The following is a 19,032-nucleotide window of genomic DNA, read 5'->3' as shown; positions in this document are numbered from 1 at the left end:
TCGTAGTACATTGAAGCTTTTTTGGTTCATGATGTCCTGCAAAGGATCTTGCTTTATAATCTAGAAATAGGGTTAAATGCACAGGATAGATTTTTGAATTGCTATTTTAACTATATGTAGTTCATATTTAAAACATTGCTTAGAACAGCTGGGCGTGGTGGCACACGCCTTCATTCCCAGCAGAGGCGGGAGGATCTCTGTGAGTTCAAGGCCAGTCTGATCTACATATCAAGTTCCAGGCAAGCTGGGGCTACAGAGAAACCCTGTCTCAAACAAAAAATAAAAAATTTTTTAAAAATTAAAAAAACACATACAAATAGATGAAAAAAATTTCTAGAATATATTTCCTAACTTAATGAAGCTCCAGAATCAGTCATCTGATTGCCTTCTATTTTTTTTTCACTCATCATTTTATTCTGCAAATACGTATGTTGTGTGCACAGTTGTATGTCTCTGTAAGGCCTACAAAAATCAACCTCATGGCAGATAGAAAGGAGAGAAAGTGTGAGGATAAAATAACCTTTAAGGGCATGTCTCCCAGTGACCTACTTCCTCCAACCAGTCCCCACCAACTAAAGCACCTCCAAAAACAGTGCCAGAAATTGAGGACCAAGCCTCAAAGCAGGAACCTGTGAGTGGCATTTTATATTCAAACCATTAACAGTTCACTCTTGACCCCCAAAGGCTCATGGCTATCTCATAATACAAAAATGCATTTAGCCCATCTCCATGAGTCCCCAGAGTTATAACAGTTTCAACAGTCTTTTAAAATCTGTGTCCAAAACTTCCTCAGAGACTCAAAGCAAACTCTTAACTATGAGTCCCTTAAATTAAAGCAAGTTAAATAGCATTCCCATTCCAAAAAGGAGGCCTGAGACCCAAGAAAAGCCAAACCTCATTAGGACAAACAGTCATGTCAAGTGTCCGTGGCACATGGTGATCTGATCTGACATCAAAAGGGTTAACCAGGCTCTCTCCCAAGCCTTGCTGTTGGCAGCCAAGATGACTTCTCTTTGGTACTGGTTTTACTCTTTACCTTCAGCTGATGCTCCATCCACATTTCTGACAACTTTCACTTCTTGTGGTTCCCATTGAAATTTGGGCTTCATGCATTGTCCTCTTGGGTTGCCTCTATGGAATCCCACCCAGCTACACCCTGGCCTGGCTTTGTAGATTTTTCTTTGAAATCTTAGTAGGAACCTCATGACCCATAATCCTCCAGGGTCATATAGAGAATACCAAGGTCTGCTGCGAGCCCAAACAGCCAAGCTCCATTGGACTAGGGATGCCATGGCTTCTGAGAGCATAAATGGTTAATTAATGGTAGAGAAACATTTCTCTATGCAACTTTTACCAACATGGTTTCCCAGAACTCTTTTCTCCACCTTGGTTTGTCATGAGTGGGTTCTGGCCAATTCCCGAGATGCCCTCAGGTATTTATCCCACTATCCTTGTACAAAGTATGTGCCTTTGTTTTAGTGAGATTGATCTCTTTAGCAAGCATACCTTACTTGGCCTCAACTTTATCCATGCTTTTTTTCTGGCCAAATTCTAAGTTTTCAGATTCTTTTAACTTTCCTTTTTGCTCCCAACTCTCACCACAGACCTAACTAAAAGCAACCAATAATCACTCTACCACAATCTGACTGTTGGGCTGCCTTGAAATTTTTTCCACCAGGTTAGCCTGTCACCCATACATTCTACATCTACCTGTAAAGACAGAATGCAAACAAGTTTTTTGCCACAATGTAGCATGACTGGCCTCTAGGCCAATTCTGGATAGAACGTGTATTCCCTTCTTGACCCCACATGAGCAGTTTACTCTTTGATATTTAACCTTTTTTTCTGAGCTCCCACCAGAATTAGCCATTAAGTTCTACTTACAGCATTCTAGGCTTTGATCCTTAGAGAAGAAGTGATATAGGTATCTCATTTAGGGCTAAATACTCCAAAGTCTCTTATTCTCTAAACATTGACCAGTTGTGTGTATGTGTGTGTATGTGTGTGTGTGTGTGTGTGTGTGTGTGTGTGTGTTATCCACTATCTGCTATAAGAAGAATAAGCATATATAGGTCTCGATGGCCTATGAGGTCAGTGCCCGTGTGATTTCTCTCGCTTTTTTTTTTTTTTTTTTTTTGCCCACTTCCCCAACTTTTACAAGCTCTTCCTAAAAATTTGCACTATAAGGTTTGAATCACATTGTTAGCAAAACCACAGCAAAAACCTTCACTTCTTAGTGCTCAGTTTCTATGTTATACTTTTGTCATGGTGACATATTTTAGAGAAACTATTTTGAAAGAGGAGCCATTTATTTTGGCTCACACTTGCATGGGTTTCAGGGATGTTTTACTTGGTTCTTTCTCCTGGGCCATTGTGACACAGACTGTAATGATGGGAATATGAGGTGGAACAAAGCAGTTCACCTTATAATTGACAGGAAGCAGAGAGGAAGGGAGCTGGGGACAAGAAAACCTTTACAGACAAGCTGCAGTGACCTACTTCAGCAGCAGTCCCTGCAAAGTAAAGTACCTTCCCAAATCACCAGCTGGGGACCAAACATTGAACAACGATGCTGTTAGAAACATTTCATATTCAAACCATAACAGGTTCTGGTCTATTAAAATTGGTAGTTGAAGTCCTACGATTATCCAGTGGGAAAATACAGAGACTAAGACACCATGGTGTTGGGAGTATACATTAAAAAGTGAAATATTTTTAAACCTGTGTAGTCAAGGGAGAATGAAAACTGTTTTCTGCCCATTCATTTTTTTAAAAAAATACTGCATTATAGGTCAGAGGCTTGCAAATTACAGGCTACATACGTTTTTGTTTGTTTGTTTTATGTAGTGCTAGGGATAGAACTTGAACCTAGAGCATGCTAGGCCAATGTTTTACTACTGAGCTACATCCCCAGCCTAGTCTGTTTTATAAAGCATCATTATAACCCTTCCATGCTACCTTTGTATTGCCTGTAGTGGCTGCAATTGTATCCTAAAGGTAGCCTTCAGAAGTTACCATAGAGACTGACTTGTAAACTCTAAAATGTTTACTCTATGGCTCTTTACCAAAAAGCTTGGCCAGTACACAATAAAGATGAATCTAGATGACAAAGTAAAAGTACTTTCATTCTTCTGCAACATATTACCTAGAAATTTTCAAACCTAGAGAAAGCATCAAAGAACACAATAATGAACATCTTTACCTGGATTCACAAATTAATAATTTAGTTATATTTCCTTTATGTCTTTACATACCCAGCATACATACATACATCTTTGTCGAACCATCAGAAAAAGTACATCATGACATCTCTCTCCTATCTTCTGTCCATATATTGAATATATTTTCTGTAAATACATTATCATATATAACCCCAATTTTATTTTCATACCTAGGAAAATTGCCATAATTTCAAGAATATCTAATATATTCAAGAATTTTTTTCCCTTTCCAAAAATGTTCCCCATATTCTTTTCTTCCTTTTTTAAGTCCAGGAATCTAGACTTAAAAATCTATGTATACTTGTCATTTGTTTATCTCTCTTTGATCTTGTTAGTTAGAACAAGTCCTTTTGGTATTCTTTTGAGAAATTTGATAAATACAGGGAGAAGATGGACAATTACTGAAGTGCAGCAAAAGTTGAAGTTGTTTTTTTTTTTTTTTTTACAGTGAAAATTTGTATATGTTTATTGGGGAATGTAGAAGGTTGAGTATGTAATATTAAAAAAAAAAACTCAGTAGAGGAAAATTCTGCAGAAGAGGTAGCTTTACTACAAATGAGTAGTTCACCTTAAAAATGCAAAAGACCCCCCCCCCTTTTATTTTTGGTGTTTTTGAGACCAGGTCTCCCTGTAGTCCCAGCTGGCCTGGAACTCCCTATGTAAACCAGGCTGGCCTTGAACTCATAGAGATCCACCTGCCTCTGCCTCCCATGTCCTGGGATTAAAGGTACGAGCCACCACACCCAGGTAAAGACTTCCCTCTTAAACAAAAGGGAAGAAAAAGACTTGGGGAGCTACCAAGGAGCTTTGTGGTATTGAAAGATAGAGTAAGTAAGGGTGCCTCATTCCTATCTAAGTAGATGATGGAAGTCACCCCATTGTTTATAAATCATTGGTAAAGGGAGGGACATAGGAAGAGCATAATTGGATGTATAGAAAATCTATTTAGATTATAAATGCTTTAGGGAATGAAGTAGGAATTTGGTTTCTTACAATCATTTAAAAATTTTTGTGACTTCTTCCAGAGAGTTCTTTGCATATACAAGCATCATATATGTAATACATACTTTTTATAAGTTATAATTGTATTTAGCATATTGAGCATTAGGATATTAAAACTCTGCAAGGTCTTCTGAGAAAGCAACAGTTCAATTTTATATGCTGTATAGCTTTCCACATTACTGGTATCTTTTTCATATGCAAAATGTACTTTGTTATCTAGCTTACAATCTATTAGAAGTGTTTGAATGTGAAGAAAGGAAAGTGGGTTTTGGGGGTAGTAGTGCCAGAAGCTGCTACTTCTTTTGTATTAACAGAATTACAAGTTGGAGGTATATTATCAATAGTAACACAGTTAATAACCACCACTGATTGAGCACCAATTGCATTCTTTATGTATTGTGCCTTTGTGTTTTGGGATTCCTCACAGACCTTATTTTCTTTGTTGCTGATGAAGCAACTGAGGCAAACAAAAATGAAATCTAGTGAAATAATAGAGACATGATAGAAACACTGATCTTTCATATTCCAGAATTTGGGTTCATTTTATTCAGTATGTTTCCCTTTGGCTAGCTTATAGTTTCTTTAAGCTCCCTATGTAGACCAGGCTGGCCTCGAGCTCACAGAGCCCCACCTGCCTCTGCCTCCCAAGTCCTCCAACAGCATGAAAGGAATTTATTTGCCTGATAAAAACAGAATTATAGCCATACACTTTTCATCGCTTTTATTATTGAAAAAGTAATGCACATTATTGAAAAAGCAATCCTAAAATAATTCTGGAATTTATTATTTGAGTTATCTCTGTTCTATTAAAGTCATTTGTTTCTGTTCATGTTACAATTACTCAGTGAAATAAAAACATTCAGTGGTGTAGGCCGTCATTCCCTATGTATGATATTCTAAAGGATATATTACTAGAGATATTAATATGTATTCTAAAACAAAAAGGGGGCTCATGTTAAAAATTTGAAAGCACTGTACATTATGTATCCTCTTTGGAGAACTCGGTGCATATTAGCAACTTAAAAACTATAATGCATTAGGGGCTAGAGAGATGACTCAGCAGTTAAGAGCACTGACTGCTCTTGCAGAGGACCTCGTTTCGATTTCCAGCACCCACATGACAGCTAACAGCCATCCATAACTCCAGTTCCAGGGGATCCAACTCCCTCTTCTGAAATTTACAGGTATTTCATGATACAGGTACACTTATATGCATGTACTCATACACATAAAAAAAATAAATAAAATATTTTTTAAATTTAAAAAACAGTAATGCATAAACCTATTTCCCAGCATTCCCCAACTTATATGCTTAAACAGTGGGATGCCTTTTCAAGGATTTCAACATCTTAATGTGTTAGCTAGTATTCATCAGAGCCCAATTTGGTGAATGTTAGTATAAATTAAAAAATAAGTCTCTCCTAGGTACATCTGGAATACTCTTTCATGAGCTAAGTGTATTTATTGCCAGAGCAACTTAAGGATCGTATCTGGAAACATGCCAAATGCATATTTATGTAGTAGTAGATATGCTAACCTTTGAACAGTGCCAATATATATTTTACTTTTCTGCCACTGTTTCATTTTAAATACTCTATATGCTTTCTAAATACACTGGTTAAGTCAGATATATTTGCATGTTTTTTTTCTTACCATTTTAGATATGGGAGAAGGGACTACTGTAAGTGCAAGTACCGATGGCAACATTGGAACTCTAGAGGATGGTAGTGACAGTGAAAATGTTCAAGCAAATGGAATCCCAGGAACACCAATTTCTGTTGCATACACACCATCATTACCTGACGACAGATTGTCTGTCTCTTCCAGTGATACTCAGGTATAAATGGGGTGAGGAAGAGAGAAATTTATACCTACCAATAAATACTTCATAGTAAATCTTCCCAGTTGATGATACTGATTTCAGCTTGGGGAGATAAATAAAAGATTGGGGCTTCAGGGGGTTTGGTTGGTTGGTTGGCTGGTTTTGTTGTTTTTTTGTGTGTGTAGGTATTTCCTTATTGATATAAATTAGAGCAGTTTATTCCCATAATGTATTAATAGCTACATTCCAACTCCAAGCTGTGCTTTATCTCTACTCACAATCTTCTGCTCCCACTGATATTAAAGTGGAACATTCTTTTCACATATTCACAGAATAATTATAATGTCCTATGTATTAGTATCTTTTCTGCTGTTATGAAAAAAACACTATGACAAAAGCAGTTCATAGAAGGAAGAATTTGCTTGATTTACGGTTCCTGAGGGATAAGAGTTCCTCATGGTAGAGGTATAGCAGGAGGCAGCTGGAGCAGAAAGCTGAGAGTTCACATCTTCAGTCAGGCAAAGAAAACAGAGTGATACTGGAAGTGGGGTAAGGCTACGAACTCTCAAAGGGCACCCCTCCCCCAGTGACATGCTGCCTCCATCAAGGACTAAAGTTTCCATGACTCTCCCCATACAGCACCACCAACTGACCAAGTGTTCAGATGCTTGAGCCTATGGGGCAGGGGGCACTTCTCTCTCAAACATTCCACTTCCTGGCCCCCATAGGCTTACAGTCATATCATAATGCAGAGTACATTTAGTCAGCTTCAAAATCCCCTTAGTCTTTCACAATCTCAACACTGAAGTCCAAAGTTTCTTCTGAGACTCAAGGCTACATCTTAACTGTAACCCCCTGCAAAAATCAAAAAAACAAAATACATACTTTAGTATACAATGACAGAATATACATTCCCATTCCAAAGGGAGGAATGTGGGGGAAGAATGATAAAATATCAGACTAAAACAAGATTGAAAACCAGCAAGGCAAACATAAAATCCTGTAGCTCTGTGTCCAATGTCTGCTCCTCTAGCTTTGCTACCTTCAACATACATTTCTCTCTTGGACTGGTACCACTCCCAGTATACCATTCCCTTTGCCAAATGTCTCATGGGTCTGACATTTCCAGGATCTTAGAATCTCCACCACATCCCAGACTTTACTTTCACAGCTCATGCAAAGGCTTCACAGGGCCTCTTGGCCTATCGGGGCCACCTTTTCACAGGGACTTTGCTGCCATACGTTGCCTGGCCTCAGTAGCTCTCTGAAACTGCAGAGGCAGAGCCAATGAGCCCCTCACTCTTGAATCTTTTGTACCTCTAAAGCTGACACCATGTGAACAACACTACCAAATCAGGCTACCTGCTTGTGGTGGACCTTAGCTACCTTGGGTCACATTTACAGCTGTTTTTGTATGCTGTGCTCTTGAAGGTGCAGAAAATTCCCTAGGCCTTTTTTGTCCACAAATTCAGCTTAGCTGGGTGGAGTCTTGCCATGAGGGCATTCTTCCCATTGTTTAGTTAAAACAAGAGGCCTCTTCCCAATAGCATTAACCTCCTTAGCAGTGAGAGCCTCTTTCAGGAGCTTGGCTACAACATTAAGTTTCCTAGTGTTTTCTCTCTAAAATGTACATTTTGTATTTCTTTCTGCCCCAGTTTCTCTTTTTCATTGTAGAGCTGCATATTATTTGCCAGTAATAACCAAGCCACAGATTCAACACTAGGCTGTCGTGAAATTTCCTCCACTAAAGAAATTAGTTCATTACCTCTTAATTTAACCTCAGGCAAGTTCTTAGGCCACAGGCAGAAGGCAGCCAGATTCTTTGCCTAACTACCTCATTTGCTGCTTAATTCAACTGCATTGTTCTCAGCACTAATTTCTTCCAGTGTTTTACTAGAAAGGCCCATAAAGTTGTGCTTACAACATTCATTTGCTTTTCTAGCCCAAACTTCTAAAGTCTTCAACATTTCTCCAAAAAACAGCATGGTCAGGTTCTTTACAGCAACAGGCCACTGTTTGGTGCCAACTTCTGTTAGTTACTGTTGTGATAAAATACCATGGTCAAGGCAACTTACAGAAGGAAGAGTTCATTTGGTTTACGATTCCAGACGAGTCCATTTTGGTAGGGAGGTGTGACAGGCAGCTGGAGCAGGAAGCAGAAAGGGAAATACTGAAAGTGGGGTAAGGCTATGAATTCTCAAAGCCTTCCCCAGTGACTTGCTTTCTCCAGCAAAGCCATACTTCCTAAAGGTTCCACGACCTTCCCCAAACAGTGCCACCAACTGACCAAATGTTCAAATGCTTGAACCTATGGGGGACATTCTTACTCAAACTACTGTAGGACAAGGAAAAGCATAGAAATGTAGGGAATTTCATCTGAACCTTTGTTTAGGGCTACAAAGAAATGTCATTGGTAGTGACAGGTCCTCCCCATGCCTCTATGTCTTACGTATTTTTAATCATTACCTTTTTACATAAGGGATTCTACCCTAAGTCAGTGCCCCATATTCAGATGTAGGGTTTTTTTTTTGTTGTTGTTGACCTTTAATGGTTAGTGGCTTTAAAAATTGTCCTAACAGTCTCTACTATCTTATGTCTACCAACAGTATACTAAAAAGTACAACAAAAGTGTAAACCACTCAATGACAGATGGTAGAAGGCCTAGTTTAGGCCTTTGGGTAGATGCTTTGTCAAGGCATGATGTGCTAATTTATTTTCAGTAATAGTATGAGATAAGTAAATTTTAGGAGTATATTTGATGGCAAAGAAGGAATATTTTTAAAGAGTAACTTGTTGGGTTTTTTTAATGTATAACTTTTATTGAATTTTTGTGGACTTCATACAATACCTCTTAATCATATTTAGACCCCCGTCTCCTATCTATTCCCACCCATAGCTCAGCCACAGATTTCATGCATTCTGTCATATAGGTTAAGGCCTTTTGAGTCAAGTATGTGTACCCAGTCTCTTGGTATGAGTTTTCCACTTTCTTTTGGTTTTTTGAGGCAGTGTCTCCCTGTAGCCCCAACTGTCCTGAAACTCGCTATGTAGACCAAGCTGACCTCAGTTTCAGAGATTTGCCTGCCTCTCCCTCCCAAATGAGTGCTGGGATTAAAGGAATGCACCAGCTAAGAATGTATTTTAAAGGGACTGATTATTGTTGGATATGAGAATAGCATATCAAAATCATTGTGGCAGATTGCACATCTGGCTCTCCTTCCAATAGGTGGGGAGAATCCTCTTTCATAGTCAATTGAATAATAGGAGGCTAAAATTATTTTATCCTGGAAAGTATCTTATTTTTATGATATATTAACTTGTTTAGGAATCTGGAAATTCTTCAGGACCTTCACCTGGTGCTAAGTTTTCCCACATTTTACAAAAGGATGCCTTTCTAGTATTCAGGTCATTGTGTAAGCTGTCAATGAAACCACTGTCAGATGGACCACCAGATCCAAAGTAAGTCATTGGTTGTTTTGCTTGGAAGTTTTTAAGCTTAAAACTATTAAGATAGTGTTTGGGTTTACTTTGTTCTTCTTGTTCTATGGAACCTTAACAATTTTGGGGGAGGAGGTATTTTACTTAAAAATATATATATACCAAAACTAGTAAGTTCTCAAACTGTAGAATAGAGACTGTACACTGTTTCACAAAGGATGGGGCACACTATAGAATAGCAAATGCCTGCTGTAGAGTTGGTGCTTGATACATACTATTGAGTGGTTTCTTATTTCCAGTAACTTTGGAGCCATTAGAGTCTGATAAAATGCCTTAAGGAGATTTCTTCACTTGGAAGAAGTACTTTGGGATATGTTGATTATCTATTTCCCATCACATGTATTAGTTTAAGCCATAGGAGAATGCTTTTTTGTGGCTTATAAATGTTCAAATGTATTTATATGCTTCAAGTACAACTTATTTTTGCTTACTGTTGAGCCACAGAGTTATAAGAGTAGCCTCTTTTTATTATAGCAGAGTATATTGCAACAAGACAGTTTTAGGAGAATTTCTAGAAAATCTTTAGAGAGGGAATGACCTTAAGAAAAGGACAGTAAAATAGGAGGAATTGCTACTCCAATTTTAAAAATTCTATTACATGTTTGAGTTTCTAAGTTATAACTAAGTGTAATAACAGTTACTACAAAATCTTCAGAGCTTGGGAGAGTGCTTAGTCTAAATACTTGCTGCACAAGTGTAAAGACCTTGAGTTTGAATCCCCAGAACCCATGTAAATCCAAGCACAGCATATAAATAATCCTAGTGCTCCTGCAGTGAGATGGGAGACGGAGACAGGATAATTACTGGAAGCTTGTGAGCCAGCTGGCCTGGCATGCACATTGATGAACAATTAAAAAAACCTGTTGTGGGGGCTGGAGAGGTGTCTGAGCAGTTAAGAACACTGGTTGTTCTTCCAGAAGACCCGGGTTTGAATCCCAGCACCCACATGGCAGCTAACAACTGTCCGTAACTCCAGTCCCAGGGGAACTGACAGCCTTTTCTGACCTCTGTGAGCATTGTATGACACAGGCGCACTTTCTTACATGCAGGCAATACACACATACACATAAAATAAAAATAATAAATTTTTTTTTTAAACTGTCTCTAATAAGGTGGAAGGCAAGACCACCTTGACCTTTCCTCTGAGTGCTACATGGCTGCTTTAGGGAGAAACATCTTTTAGGTCCTAAAATCTTTTTAGGCCCCAACCACAAGAGTTAGAAAAATGAGTTATTGATTATTCAGTATTTTGAAAATAGGAACTTAACAGAAGAATTGTTATTAATTATCATTTATATGCAATATAAGAATATATATATATTTTAATATTTTATTTGTTATTTTTATCTTGTGCATATGAATGTATTGTCTACATGTATGTGAGTGCACCGTGGAGGTCAGAAGAGGGCTTTGGAGTCCCCTGGAACTGGAGTTAAGGATGGTTTGTAGCTGCCATGTGGGTGCTGGGAATTGAGCCCAGGTCCTCTGTAAGAGCAGTCAGTGCTCTTAACTAATGAGCCATCTCTCCAGCCCCCAAAATATTTATTTTAAAATTCAGTTCCTTATTAGGGAAAGGTAACTAACTCTTCATTTAAAACTTGACAGTTTTCACATTGCATTCTGAATTAATAAAGCTCTACTTTGAGAAGAAATAACTTTTAAGAAATTGGAATAGGGGCTGGAGAGATAGCTAAGTAATTAAGACTACTTATTATTCTTACAGAAGACCTAGGTTTGTTTCCAGCACCCACATCAGACAGCTTACAACCACCTAACTCCAGTTAGAGAGGGTCTAATGCCCTCTTCTAGCATCCATGGGAACCTGCATGCACATGGTATATATAAACATATAAACTCATGCAGGCACACAAACATACATATAAAAATAAGTAAATCTTTTTTTAAAAAAGAATTTGGAGTAATTGGACTAGGGAGAAAGCTCAGTTGGTAAAGAGCTTGCCATGCAAGCATGGAGCCTGAATTTGATCCTGTGGGGGAAAAAAAGCCAGAAATTATGGCATGTATGTATAATCCCAATGCTGGGGAAGCAAAGCCAGGAAGATCCCTAAGGCTCACTGGCCAGCCAGTGTAGCCTACTTGGCAAGTTTCAGGCTAATAAGAGACCCTGTTTTCAAAAATTAATAAAATTAATAAATAAAAAGAGGTAGATGGTGCCAGAAGAATAATATCCAGGGTGGTTGAATCTCAGGTTTCTACATACATACATACATACACACACACACACACACACACACACACACACACACACACACATAGTTTAGGGTTAATACTGAGGATCATTTCTCCTGTGATTTAACAATGTTATCAACCTTAAGTTCTTACACGTTTAGTTTTGCCAAGTCATATGTAAAAACGTGATTTGATAAAATGATAGAGCTTTTGTAGTTATATAATTTTTGTCTTTTTAATTTTCTGGCTTTTCCAAGATGATTTACTTTTTAAGCTTCAGTCATAACTCAAAACTACCCCATAAAATTCCAGCTTTGTTTGCTCATCAAAAGTATAGTTTAGCCAGGCATAGTATTGTTAAACTCTTGAAATTCCATCTCTCAGGAGGCTGAGGCAAGAGGATTGCAATGAGCTTGAGGCCAACCTGGGTATCATAGCAATACCCTGTCTCAAAGAAAATCTTGAATTTATCATTTCCTAAGACAGTCATTTGATCATGACTTCATTTGTTAATGCCTTGTATAAAATAGGTACTAAGTAAATGCTTGAAAACAAGCCAACTTTATGAGCTAGTACAGTCTGAAATGCCTTGTGTTAGATACCAAGAATAGAAAGATAAAATACACTTATAACAAAAACTCATGTATACAAAAATTACAGGCTGCAGGATATACTTACTATAGGAACTGAGCAAAAAAGATATTGTGAGGTAGATTTGGAAATAGTTGTGTAAAAGCCTTGGAACACTAGAACATGAAGAGAAGAATTTGAATCAGTCTGTTTTCCAATAACTATTTGTTAACTCATTGTTTGCAACTTAAAATTGGCATTTGGGGGGGATCTAATATTTTTGTAGCATATAGTCTTAGATTCAGAGTAATACCCATCTTGAAAACACAACTTTAATAAAACACCATGATACTATTGACTTCAGCTTTATTTCAAAGAAGGTATCTTTTTGATACCTACTATATAAAAGTATATAAATTAAGTATTCCTTGTTCATTTGCCAAGATCCCCCGAATGACTTGGCATTGATAGCCATAAAAGTTTTAAGGCAGAAATCAAGACAAATTAGACTTAGTATACTGTGTGAAAGTGACTGAATACAGCATTTGGAATAACTTTTTTTAAAAAGTTAGTAGAGCCTTTAATGACCTGCCTTTGAAATACTGCCTCCAGTGAATGTAAGAGTTTGGATGGGGCTGGAGAGATGATGGCTCGGTGGTTACGAGCACTTACTGTTCTTGCAGAGGACCCGGGTTCAGTTTTCAGCACCCACATCAGGCAGCGTACAAGTGCCAGAAACTCTAGTTCCAGGAGGTCCAGTGCCCTCCTCTGGCCTCCACTACCTCTAGCACATATGTGGTACATGTAAACTCGAGTGGGCATACATCCATACATAAACTCGAGCAGGTACACATATGCATATAGTCAAGCAAAAATCTTTTTAAAGTGTTTAAGTGATTAAGCTATTAAGAGATAGGGTTTTTTGTTTTTGTTTTTGTTGTTTGGTTTTTTTGGGTTTTGGTTTTTTATATTTAATTTTTTGGTCTTTTTGATACAGGGTTTTCCCATAGCCACAGCTGACCTGGAATTCACTATGTAGAGTGCTGGGATTAAATGCGTGTTCCACCTTTTTAATGTTCTAGAAGTTGATTTCAAAAAAATGTTCTGTGTTTATTTCAAAAGAATTAAAAATAACTTAAATGTTTATTGGGAAATTATGCTTGACATAATGCTATAATTTAATGCAACAGAAATATTTTTATTACTGTTCATGAATTCTGAGTAGCATAACTAGAATATTACATTGGAATCACCACACACTAAACATTGCAGTTCCATGAGAAAGTTTATGGTGATTTCTAGAAAATATAGTTGTCAAAGAAAGGGACAAGGAGTAACTTTTCAAATCTTTTTTTTCATTTCTAGGGAAATAGTAAGTTTATGTTAAATATTTGTGATTTTTACCTACATAAAAAGCATATAAAATTATGTGTTATCAGAGAAGCGAATTAGCACTAACATGCTGTTAGTGGCTAAGCTCTTTCATGTGCTGTATTTTTTATGCTGTGGAATTTTCTTGCTTTTGGCGGCGGGGGGTGGGGGCAGGGTCTTCCTAGTCAGCCTGCCTAGAAGTCACTATGTGGGCCAGGCTGGCCTTAATCTCACAGTGATCTGCCTTCCTCTGCCTCCTCAGCCACCACACCCATTCCTTTTCTTAATTTAAAAGAACTGTACAATCTTATGTACAAGGAGATGTCTTTAGAGTCTTCTGTTATTACCACAATACTAAGCTTGTCCCTATACTGTGCCTTTTTTACATTTCAGGTCTCATGAGTTACGGTCCAAGATTCTTTCATTGCAGTTACTTCTGTCCATTCTACAGAATGCAGGACCTGTTTTCAGAACAAATGAGATGTTTATTAATGCTATTAAGCAGTATCTGTGTGTTGCACTCTCAAAAAATGGGGTTTCATCTGTTCCAGAGGTTTTTGAGCTTTCTCTCTCCATATTTCTTACTTTGTTGTCAAACTTCAAGACACATCTGAAGATGCAAATTGAGGTATGTTCTGTATTTAGGCATTAAAATTTAAGATTACTATTGGCTATTTCATTCATTTCATGTTACATTAACAGCACATTAAAATTTTCCACACTGTGAAATAATATAATAATAATATTTGTGTGTTATGTGCTTCTTTTAAAAAAAAATTCATCCATTCAACTAGTGTCTATGAAGTACTAGGCACTGGATAAGTATGGAGATTGCAAAATGAAGGTACAACCCACAGAGAATTTGTACTAATTGAAAAAATGGTTAATCCATTTTGTATATGCTGTGTGATAATGAATTTGGCTCTGTGTGTGTGTGTGTGTGTGTGTGTGTGTGTGTGTGTGTGTGTCATGCGATGTGCTACACACGTGCAAGTGTGTGAGTACTCAAACCCATGCAGAGGCCAGAGCAAGATATCAGGCATCTTCATTTATCTCTCTCTGCTTTATTTCCTTGAGATAAGGTCGCTCACTGAACCAGAAACTCTCCATTTCAGCTAACCCAGACCACCATCCTGCTCCTATGATCCACCCGTACTTGCTCCCCAAAGCTGGGGTTTTATAGAATGCACAGTTATTCCCAGCTTTTTATGTGGGTATTGGGATTTGAACTTAGGTCTTTGTTCTCTTACTGACTGAGCCACCTGCCTTTCCTGAATTTAGCTATCTTTAAAGAAAGTTGCAAATAAATACTGAACCTATATGAGAGGTGATTGAGAAGTATATTTTTTAAGTTATTTGGGAACATTTGAAAAATATTTTTGCTTTGTACATTCTAACACATATTTGTATATAATGTATTTCTAAAGTTCTGTCCCAAGATTTTGGAAATAGAATAACTTACATTTGATTTACCTATATTTTCAGAGATTTAACAAAGCTAAATCAGAGAATCTTTGAACCATGTCCATGCATATTATGTAGTTGTATTAGTTCCTAAGATCTTCAGTTTTCATCCAGAGATGATGTAGTGTTTAAAAGTAGAACTGTTTTATTTTACTGATTTAATGGATGCTTTTCCCAACTGATTTGTTAAAATATTGTTTTGATTGAGACATTATATATTTTGGAAATACCCATTTTTGTTTGGTCAGTTTTTACCTTCATATTATGTTTTATAGGACATAAAGATTTTTTCTTTAATTTCGTGTTTGTGTGCATCTCCATATGGAGGCCAGAGGTTGATGTTGGGTGTCTTGCTCAACTGCTTTCCATCTTCAGACAAGGTCTCTCACTGAACTTGGAAAATACTGACTCAGCTAGACTAGCTAGCTAGCAAGCCTCAGAAATTCTCCTGTCGCCCTCTCTAGTACTTGTATTTAGGCTCATGCCACCAAGCCTGACTTTTTACATGGATACTGGGGATCTGAAGTCAGATCATGTGAAGTGCTTCACCACTGAACCATCTCCCCAGCCTCTTGCATATTATATTTTAGTTTTATATTTTATTCTAACTCAAGATGAATAATCAGCACAGTGGAAATTATTTTCCTAGACTTTTGCGGTGGTTAAAATAATATTTTTTAAAATAATGTTCTGTAATGTTGGTCAAAATTCATTTACAGCATTGTTACTGTTACAGGAATAAAACAGTAAGGGCTTCATATTTTAAGTAAAAATGAGAAAAATAAGAATTTGTTCCATATTTTGGACAGGAAACCATTTGTAAAAAGCTTCATTTTTTCAAAATCTGAATGTTTACCATACGTCTGTGGCAGTAATACCAAGTATTTTAGATTGGTTGCTACTTTTAGATAGTTGTTTCCCCCATTATCTCTAGGATCTACTAATAAAAGAGATTTTAAAGCAACTATTAGGATTTTTATTCTGTAATGAACTAGAAGCCTTTCACTTGATGATGAGGCACTTCAGTTTAGCAGTAGATAATTCTGGGAGATTTCGTGCCAATTTTTTAATACTGAGAGCTCAGAGGGACTCTTTAGTAGGCCATGTGAAATATAAATTCTTAGAGAATTGAGTACAAATAATTTAAATTTTGGTAACAGTTTTCTACAAAATGAATTTAAAAGGAAATACTCTGGAAATTTCTTGTTGCCTCCTAGAAGGTGGGTTTTCATTATGAAATTACCATATTCTAATCTTAAAGATCATTTTTTAACTCCGCATTATCTCTTAAAAGGAGATAATGAGGATAAATTATGTGAGTATAAATAGGCTTTTGAAAATGTTAAACATCCTGAAAGGCATTATATATTTTAATTTATATTTGTCTGTTACATGAAGGCAGTATGCTCATGAGAGAGCTATTGTTGCACATACACATGTCCTAGAGTGCTCAAGGTAATAAAAGTTAGATGTTTTTTAGAGCACCTTTTCTTTGACATGGTATATTACAATGATAATAATTAATGGCTTATTAGTTCAATTTGATAAACTCATAGTTAGTGGCTTCACTTTTTTCCCCATCCCTCAAAATGAATATTCTTATTTTATAAATCAGGGCGTTTCAAACTTTCTTGATTTGCAACACCATGACAGTCTCTTATCTTCATGGCACACCTAGAAATAAATAACAGTTTTGCTTATTAAGCAATTAGGACCAGAAAGTTTAAATAAACAAATGTTTATCTTAATCTTGTGTCCATTTAAAAAATAGTACATAAGGGACTGGAGAGATGGCTCAGTGGTTAAGAACACTGACCTTGCAGAAGACCCGGGTTCAAATCCCAGCACACACATCGTGGCTAACAACTGTCCATAACTCCAGTTCCAGGGGTTCTGACAGCCTCTTCTGTCCTCCGCGGGCATTGCACGACATGGGTGCACTTACCTACATGCAGGCATAACACTCATACACATAAAATAAAAATAGTAAAATATTTTTAAAAATACTACATAAAAGCTGAAAGAAAAATGTTTTCTTTCTTAGCCATTACCCTATTGAAATGTACATGTCTATGTATACTGCACAACTTCTTAGTCCTTTGAATCACACTGACAATAACATTCCTATTTTTCACTGATTTTCATGTCATACTGGCTTTTTCTTTTTTAAATCATAGTGGCTTGCCAAATTCTGATTTTGCAAAGATAATGATATCATTGAAAGGAACATCATATGATCTAACAGAAACAGAGAGTGTTTTTGAAATAAACAGCAGTTGTATTTCCCTCCTTGACATCCTTTTGAGTTTATTAGAGCATTCTTGAGTGATATGGTACAGTGTTTGGGGACTCTTTCAATAGCCATAGGTATTTATTGAATGCCTACTTATGTACCGTGCATTGTGGACACAGTACTTAGCAAAAAAGTCCTGGCTTCTATCTTTATAGAAATTGTAATCCATAGAAAATACTTTTACTAAGTAAGTAAGTAGAAATGTTTTGACTCCTTTGGAAGAAGAGCAATTAAAGGGATGGCTAGCCCTTGGGAGAGAGGAAAATATCATTTATATTATAAATGTGATTGTTTCTGGATTCATAATACATGTACCATAATGCTAATATGTTTTGGTTTTTAGCTGTTCTTGCTTAGGTCATAGTCATTTTTCCAAAATGATTTGAGTTTTAAAATTCTTAGCAATAAAATTGAAATTTTCTTCATTGGATAACTATGTGCTTGACAGTATTTGGTATGAACAATAGTAAGGTAGTTTTTATGTAATTTTCAAATAAAGATTTTCACATATTTACAATGAGAAAAATGTAACAGCTTATAAGAACTAGCTCTTTCTTAGTGTAACAGTTGCATTTAAATCTAGGAGCTTTTAGGACTGCCCAGTACTAGAGTATCAGAAAATTGTAACTGACAAATAGCGTTTAAATTAGATCTTTGAGAGTAAGACACATGACTTTTATTCATTTTATAATTATGTTCAAGAAATTATCACCCAGAACTCCGCATCTTTGCATATTTCTTTTGTCGCAGCTTTGTGATGACAAATAAAGCTGGACTTTAGGGCAAGCCTAAGTTGCTCACTAGTGATATTTTAGTGCTGAGAGTTCAGAGATGGAACTCAAAAGTTGAAATCCAAAGGAACCTAGATCCTAATATTTGCTATGTAGCTTTGGGGTATTTGAAAAGTAACTATGTACCTGAATCTTAAGTAGTATTTTAAGCAGAAGTTTCCTTCTAATCACAGGTATTCTTTAAAGAAATTTTCCTGTACATTTTGGAAACTTCTACAAGCTCATTTGACCATAAATGGATGGTTATTCAGACACTGACAAGGATATGTGCAGGTATTTGGAATTAACCTTTTTTTTTTTTTTTTTTTTTTTTTTTTATTTTATGGTTCTTTTGGTCTTTTTGAGACAGGGTCTCCCTGTAGCACCAGCTGGCGAGGAGCTCACAATGTAAACTAGGCTGGCCTTGCTCTCACAGACATTCACCTGCCTCTGCTTCCCAAATGCTGAGACTAAAGGTGTGCACCACCATGCCCAGCTTTGGAATTAATCTTTTTATCTCTTAGAATGAAATATGCTCATATTCTAGTTATATATTGCTTGTATTATTGTATATATTATTATATATACAATTTATATTATTGTATATATTATAAAATTACTGTATTACAGATGCTCAGAGTGTTGTGGATATTTATGTAAATTATGACTGTGACTTAAATGCAGCAAATATATTTGAAAGACTAGTAAATGACCTATCAAAAATTGCCCAAGGAAGGGGTAGTCAAGAACTTGGTATGAGTAATGTTCAGGTAAGAACTTAAAAAATATATTTTTTTTTCAATTTAAACTTTGCCAAGAAAGAGACATGCA

At 36.6% G+C, this 19,032-nt stretch overlaps 1 protein-coding gene across 1 annotated transcript in view; it reads left to right on the top strand.

Annotated features, from left to right (window-relative positions):
* Positions 1 to 19,032, top strand: part of Arfgef1 (ADP ribosylation factor guanine nucleotide exchange factor 1) — a 116,133-nt gene that overhangs the window by 36,231 nt on the left and 60,870 nt on the right. Inside the window, exons 8-12 of the mRNA XM_008854780.3 lie at positions 5,885 to 6,060; positions 9,371 to 9,504; positions 14,068 to 14,302; positions 18,396 to 18,495; positions 18,832 to 18,971. Of these exons, the coding sequence (XP_008853002.1) occupies positions 5,885 to 6,060; positions 9,371 to 9,504; positions 14,068 to 14,302; positions 18,396 to 18,495; positions 18,832 to 18,971 (785 nt within the window). The remainder of the gene's footprint in view (positions 1 to 5,884; positions 6,061 to 9,370; positions 9,505 to 14,067; positions 14,303 to 18,395; positions 18,496 to 18,831; positions 18,972 to 19,032) is intronic.

Source organism: Nannospalax galili, unplaced genomic scaffold (assembly GCF_000622305.1).
Source record: "Nannospalax galili isolate Female #2095 unplaced genomic scaffold, S.galili_v1.0 scaffold247, whole genome shotgun sequence".
NCBI lineage: Eukaryota > Metazoa > Chordata > Mammalia > Rodentia > Spalacidae > Nannospalax > Nannospalax galili.
This window is presented reverse-complemented; position numbering and strand designations above follow the sequence as displayed.